Source organism: Lytechinus variegatus, chromosome 13 (assembly GCF_018143015.1).
Source record: "Lytechinus variegatus isolate NC3 chromosome 13, Lvar_3.0, whole genome shotgun sequence".
In the NCBI taxonomy this organism is placed as follows: domain Eukaryota; kingdom Metazoa; phylum Echinodermata; class Echinoidea; order Temnopleuroida; family Toxopneustidae; genus Lytechinus; species Lytechinus variegatus.
In genome coordinates this window covers 9,842,044-9,849,543 of record NC_054752.1, presented here as the reverse complement: position 1 = coordinate 9,849,543, position 7,500 = coordinate 9,842,044, and the positions used below count along the sequence as shown (strand labels likewise).

Genomic DNA, 7,500 nt, shown 5'->3' with positions numbered 1-7,500 from the left:
AATATTTTCTTTATTTTAACGGACAAATGAAATATGTTTGCAGATGATGTATTTGAAATGCGTTTCACATGGCGCATCATAAAAGATGGGTGACACGAAAGACGGTCCTTGCAAAAACCCTTTCGTGCAATCGGCCCCAGGTCTTAAATATCTCAGAGGGCATACATGTGGGGGTGAACTTTAGAGTTAGGATTATAATGCAGTTTTTAGTTAAGAATACTGTAAAGATAAGGATTAGGGTTCACTTTGTCTTGGAGGTTTGAATTTACGTCTGGTTTAACATGCAGATTTTCTATCAGAGCAATTGTTGCTGGAGAAAATGTCATGGAACCAAGTCAACGAATGGGTTAAGGCATGGCCATACCGCCCGAGCATTGTTGGAGCGGTCGTGGAGTGGAGAGAAAAAAATCATCATCGTTCGCTCCCGTTCACGATTTTTCATTTCAATTGTTTGTTTTTTTATTTATGTTTTCGATTTTTTCCACAATTTTGTGGTCGAAATTCGGCCCTCTTTCCCTACCGCTCCACGACCGATCCAACAACGCTCGGGCGGTGTGACCATGCCTTTAGGTCTTTGCCCACTCGCATGTTGCTCTTGTTAGCCCACCCTGCATTTGGAAGGATTTATAGTCACTTGTCACAGTTTATCTATATTTGTTTCTTGGCCCAATTGCATGACAATAAGTATCAATATCGAATGCCAGAATCTATGACAGATTCGTTACCAGCCAATCAAAATGGCACAATGTTAAAAGCCTTATAACAGAACCTTGTAACCTGGGGAGCGTTTCATGAAAGGACTTGTCAGACCTTTTATCCGACAAGTACTGCTTTATCCAACAGCTACTATGGTAACAGTGCCTCTCGGCCAATCATTATCAAAGAAAGTTGTCAGACCTGACAACTTGTCGGACGAAAATGTTGATGAAACGCTCCCCTGCATTTGCCTTCAATCTTCTGAGAAAGGTCTCATGTTCCACAGGATATGGCAATCTATCATCATTATTTACTGGCTATCGTTGAAGAAGAAAAGTATTCACAATTCTTACTACATCAATTCCAAGGGAGAACTTTTCAACAAAGTTTTGTGGACGTCCGGGCTCTTCGCCTTCCGGGTAGTATCTCCAGGTTTGTCGTCCATTCACGTTGGTGAGGCGCCATCGAGAGAGGTCGGTGGCCGGCGTGGTCTTGTATGGCCCGCCACGATTCTTCTTATCAGACATGATTCTGGAAGAAGAAAGAGACACAGATTTTAATCATTAAAGATAAATGCAGGTTGTGGTAATGATTAAAAATGAATTTGCATGAATATAGAATAAAAATAACATGACCACACAAGTGTCTGTATGTATGAATTGAACTTGTATGCTAATGGATCCTGGAATTGTGTAAAAATGTGCAACAAAAAATTAGTAAAATAAGAATGGCATTCCGGCTGAATGTCGGGTTGTTTTTTGCGAAAAATAACAGTGCCCACGTGTCCATATCTGTGTTGGGGATCTTCAGTGATATTTTTAATTTAGCTTAGATTTCATGATTTCACAAAGTTCAGTTTATATAACTGGATCAGAGTTAGATCGAGGACAATTAGCCTTGGTTTTACAGACTTTCTCATGAAGTCAGTGTTTACAAAAACTGCATTCCTTTATCTGAATACACACTTTATCATCATTGTCATTATAAATCTGTCACCATATCATCAGCACTACGTTCATCACTATCATCATCATCACAATCAACATCATCACCATTATCACTATAATCATAAATCACCATCATCATCACCATCATCATTGCAATCACCATCATTATCATCATTATAATCATCTTTAATTATCATCATCATCATCACTTTAATTAGACTAGCCTAGCCTACATGGCCTAGGCCCTAACATGCTAACAGAAAAAAAGTGAAAAACAGAAGAAAAAAAACAGAAAAACTGAAAGGGAAAGAGGAAATAACCAAAATATGAAAGAAATAGTCGTTTCTTCACTGGGTCCCAGCCAAAGCAAACAATTAAGAAGAACTCAAGAAGGAGCACGTTTTCTGGATTTCTGGGGCCGTATTCTGAAAATTGTCTTAAGAGAAATATTCTTGTATCTTTAGAGTTACAATAAAATCCGTAATATTCAGAAAATTGCCTTAACTTTTCTTGTAACTTTCACTGAGCGCGTATGATGTCAGAGTCTGTGCGCAAGATAAAATATCAAGTTAAAAGTATTCCGAAAATTCTCTTATCTTTACGTTCTCCTAACTTCCTTGGAAAATACAATAAAAATAAAATTTACAAGAGGTGGGGGGCTATTGGAACTTATTGTTGCATGTGATATTTGCCCATCTGCAATAATTATTTCTTGCTGCATCCCGCAATAACATGTTTTACAAAAAGAGACATTCAAAAGACATTATGACGGTTTGGTAGACTTTTCAGCAATTACAAATTGGTGTTCGAGATGATGAATCTTTTCAGAGAAAATATATCTTTGAGAAGAGACATGTGTATTTTTAGCACAGAAGCACACAAGCATAAGCGTCGGGGGCGCTCACTCGGACCAACTGATCAATTGCTTGTACTGCTCAAGAGAAAGCTGATATACTTAACGAACAATTCAGTTCAGTTTTCATCGAAGAGGATTTGTCTGAATTACCATGTATTCCAAATCGCCTGAATGATGATATTGTTTTGGATCATGTACTGATTACACCAGATATCGTTCGCAAGAAGCTTATTGCTTTGAATGTTACCAAATCCGCTGGTCCTGACAACTTTCACCCTCGTATTTTGAAGGAACTAGCTGGTGAACTGTGCACACCTCTGTCATTGATATTTAATATGTCCTTTGATGAATCTGTGCTTCCTTCTGACTGGAAATCAGCTAATGTTACAGCAATACACAAAAAGGGCAGCAGAAAGGACCCTGGATATTACCGCCCTATTAGTTTGACATTAGTAGTGGTTAAAGTTTTCAAGTCTATTATACGTGATACCATTGTTAATCATATGAGCGATCATTATCTATTCACTGATGCGCAACATGGATTTGTTCCAGGGAGGTCATGTTTAACTCAACTGTTAACACAGCTCGAGGATTGGACTCAGTATTTGGACAATGGAGATCCAGTTGATGTAGTGTATTTAGACTTCAAAAAAGCTTTTGATTCTGTGCCACATGTTAGACTGTTGAATAAGATTACTTCATATGGTATTGATGGCCCACTTCTTTCTTGGATTCAAGATTTTTTAACGCATAGAGTCCAGAGAGTTTCAATCGATGGATGTTATTCAGACTGGTCTACTGTCATCAGCGGAATTCCGCAGGGCAGCGTACTCGGTCCGACCCTTTTTGTTTTGTTTGTGAATGACTTGCCTGACATTACTTCCTGTAGAACTCAGATGTATGCAGATGATGCTAAAGTTTATACATCCATCAACTGCCAAAATTCTTGCCATGAATTACAAGAGGATTTAAATAACATTTCTACCTGGTCTTCACTTTGGCAGCTTCCTTTAAACTCTCAAAAATGCAAGAACCTACATCTTGGCTACAATAATCCTAAACACACCTATGTGATGGAAAACAGATATCTCGAGAATGTGGACTCTGAAAAAGACCTCGGTGTCATTGTTGATAACAATCTGACTTTCCATAAGCACATAGCAGCAATGGTACAGAAGGCTAACCAGATGCTAGGGATCATTAAACGAGCCTTTGTAAATACAACTCCGGATATCTTCATACCTTTGTATAAAACTTTTGTCCGTCCGCATCTCGAATATTGTACTGTGTCTTGGAATCCACGCTTTGTAACTGATGACTGTAAAATTGAGGCAGTGCAGAGGAGAGCTACAAAAATGGTTCCTGGAATGTCTTTTTTAACCTACACTGAAAGATTGAAAAAGCTTCAACTCTTCTCTCTTCACTACTGACGTGAAAGGGCCGATATGATTCAAGTTTACAAGATACTTAATGGCTTAGACAGACTTGCTCCAGATTACTTTTTCGAAAGATCTCTCTATGGTACAACTCGTGGTCACTCTTTGAAGCTTTTTAGCACACATCGGAGACTCAATGTTAGAAGTAGCTACTTCAGCATACGTATTATTACTTCATGGAATGCCTTGCCTGAATCACTTATATCTGCACGTAATATTGTCGCTTTCAAAAATGGCTTGGATAAACTTTGGCAAAGCAAACAGTTCTATGTACCATGACGACATCCACGCACACACGCATCATGTATCAGTTTTTGCAATTTTACTCCGTTATGACTTCGTTGACGACCGGGAGATCTACAGGTTCACCTCACTCCCGTATACCAGATGATGATGATGATGAAGGAAATTACGCCTCATATCACTAACGCGCTTCATTATTTTAAGAACAGATGCTCCTATTGGTTGGCCTAAGCATACAACAAGCTTAATAATTGGTTGATGACAGAATATTGGGCGTGTCAGAGATAAAATAGGGGACGTCCTTACAGAGATAAGACAATTTTCAGAATACCAATTTAAGAGAATTTTAGTGCGCTGTTATCTTGCTGACTTACAAGAAAAGTTCAGAGAAAAGTTCAGACAATTTTCAGAATACCACCCCTTGGATTCGGCATAATCGTGATATAGTCCCCAAATCCAAAAGTGGGGATTATTAGAATCACACCTACCAGAATGCATGAAAATCACTTCCTTTCTCCAGAACACAGTCCCCAACTCTCGCACAGCTCTGTAGCAAAATGATAACACACACAAATACACAGTTCACTTTGTAAGCAGTGGGGACAGTTTCAACAGTATAGTATACTCGTGATACAATCCCCACACTATGGGATACACAGTTCATTTTGCAAGCAGTGGGGACAGTTTCAACAGTATAGTATACTCGTGATACAGTCCCCACGCTATGGGATACACAGTTCACTTTGTACGCAGTGGGGACAGTTTCAACAGTATAGTATACTCGTGATACAATCCCCACACTATGGGATACACAGTTCATTTGGCACGCAGTGGGGATAGCTCCAACAGTATCATACTCGTGATACCGTCCCCTCACAACATAAAATCGTGCTCGTTCAACAAGGGGATGGGGACAGTTTCCCGATGCAATGTGACAAGGATAAAGCATTTTAGGGTATGGCTGCGGAAGTTGGGGGGGGGCTTCAGCCCCTCCCTTTTTCCAAACATAAACGTGAAAATATGACCATAGGATTGTGATTTTATGTGCAGCTTCCCCCTTTTGCACCCACAAATGTAATGCAGTTTACCCACGAATGTAATAATTTTTGATCGCCCACAGATGTAATCCTTCTAAACTAAAATCCTATAGAATTTCCATCATATAGCACAATAGGGCAGTCTTTTTTCCAGACCCGCGGTTAATTAAAAATTATCATGTAAGTCCAAAGTCTTTTTTTCCAGACCCGGTTGTTTCCAAACTTATAACATAGGTTCAAAGTCTTTTTTCCAGACCCGGTTGATTAATAAATTATAATGTAAGCCCAGAGTCTTTTTTCCAGACCCAGTTGTTTAAAAAATTATAGGTTCAAAGTCTTTTTTTTCCAGACCCAGTTTTACAAATCATTTCTTAAAGAGTCAAAAAGTAACAAAGATCCCCACTCTCTTATTAATATTAAATAACGTGAAAATATAGTGTAGTCTTTCATCCAGACCCAGATCTTTCAAATAAAAATGAATGTACTACTACTAATAAATTACATACCAATTTGTTTGCGCTCCTTATTTGCAGTGCGTAGCGTGTTAAATTATTTCCCTATGGAGAATCATAGAAAATACGCCGTTTTTGAGGGATTTCTCCCAAACGCGTCAACAAGGTGATCTATCAAAACAGAATAGAATAGAGCAGATTCTCACCTTGAACATGATATGATTTTCATTTAATTTTAGTCAAATTAAGTTCTGTCACTTTTGAGGTTTTTGGAACCTTTCTTGATGATTTTGGAAATCCATTTGTACATGAGCCAATGGGCAAGTGCGGGAAACGAAACGTTTGGTGCGACTTCACATTGTTGTAAAAAAATATATACGTCACAATAGACCCTATCAAAAAAAGACATTTTGCAGAAAATGCTGTAGATTGCGAATACCTAAGAATGATTTTGATTGGATAAAAAAACCTCTGTCACTTTTCACATTTGCAAAAGCTTTTGCAATAATTGGTCACTATATGTGTAGTTTGGCGGGTTCAGCCGATGGCATTGTGTGTACACAGTATACACACGCATAGCTAGGCAACGCAGCGCGTGAAGAATTTTGCACGTTTTCATTATTCGTACAGCGACGACTTGAGTGTATGTTGGATAGGACCGTACCATTTTTGACCGGGGGGTGTGCCAATGAATGCAAGTGATCAAGAAGAGTTACAAAACCGAAGGGAGTGAGAAAACAAGGAAAGTGAGAGGGAAATTTAAAAACGAGTACAATTTGAAAACAAGTAATGCGAGGAAAAATGACAAGAAAAGGAGAGAAAGGATAAGAAGTGAAAACACGAAGCTGAGTGCGCTCACGATATGTAAGTTGAACACCGATGCACCGCAATGTAGAAGCCCGCCACTATACACGTAGACTGCCTGCACGATGCGAAGACAGCGACACGTATTAGTGACTGTGCGTTAAACGTCCCATTTCTATGCCTTATAAAAGGAGCGTTTTTTGTACACAACAAATTGATATGATATTATTATGAATTGAATACTAATATTAACTAACATGGAAATATATCGTAGTCTTACATCCAGACCCAGATCTTTCAAATAAAAATGAATACTATTACTAATAAATCAATAATTATATTATTAGTATTCAATTCACAATAATATTAATTTATTAGTAGTAGTATATTCATTTTTATTTGAAAGATCTGGGTCTGGATGTAAGACTACGCTATATTTCCATGTTATTTAATATTAATAAGAGATCGAGTGGGGATCTTTGTTACTTTTTGACTCTTTAAGAGATGATTTGTAAAACTGGGTCTGGAAAAAAGACTTTGAACCTATAATTTTTAAACAACCGGGTCTGGAAAAAAGACTTTGGACTTACATAATTTTTAATTAACCGCGGGTCTGGAAAAAAGACTTTGCACTTTTGTGCTTTATGAAGGAGGATTTTAGTTTAGAAGGATTACATCTGTGGGCGATCAAAAATTATTACATTCGTGGGTAAACTGCATTACATTTGTGGGTGCAAAAGGGGGAAGCTGCACATAAAATCACAATCCTATGGTCATATTTTCACGTTTATGTTTGGAAAAAGGGAGGGGCTGAAGCCCCCCCCCAACTTCCGCAGCCATACCCTAAAATGCTTTATCCTTGTCACATTGCATCGGGAAACTGTCCCCATCCCCTTGTTGAACGAGCACGATTTTATGTTGTGAGGGGACGGTATCACGAGTATGATACTGTTGGAGCTATCCCCACTGCGTGCCAAATGAACTGTGTATCCCATAGTGTGGGGATTGTATCACGAGTATAGCTATACT

General features: G+C 38.5%; 1 protein-coding gene across 1 annotated transcript in view; it reads right to left on the bottom strand.

Moving 5' to 3' along the window:
• LOC121426128 (lanosterol synthase-like) overlaps window positions 1-7,500 on the bottom strand; it is a 34,394-nt gene that overhangs the window by 25,902 nt on the left and 992 nt on the right. The window contains exon 2 of the mRNA XM_041622296.1: window positions 1,050-1,227. Within this exon, the coding sequence (XP_041478230.1) occupies window positions 1,050-1,223 (174 nt within the window). The 5' untranslated portion in view covers window positions 1,224-1,227. The remainder of the gene's footprint in view (window positions 1-1,049; window positions 1,228-7,500) is intronic.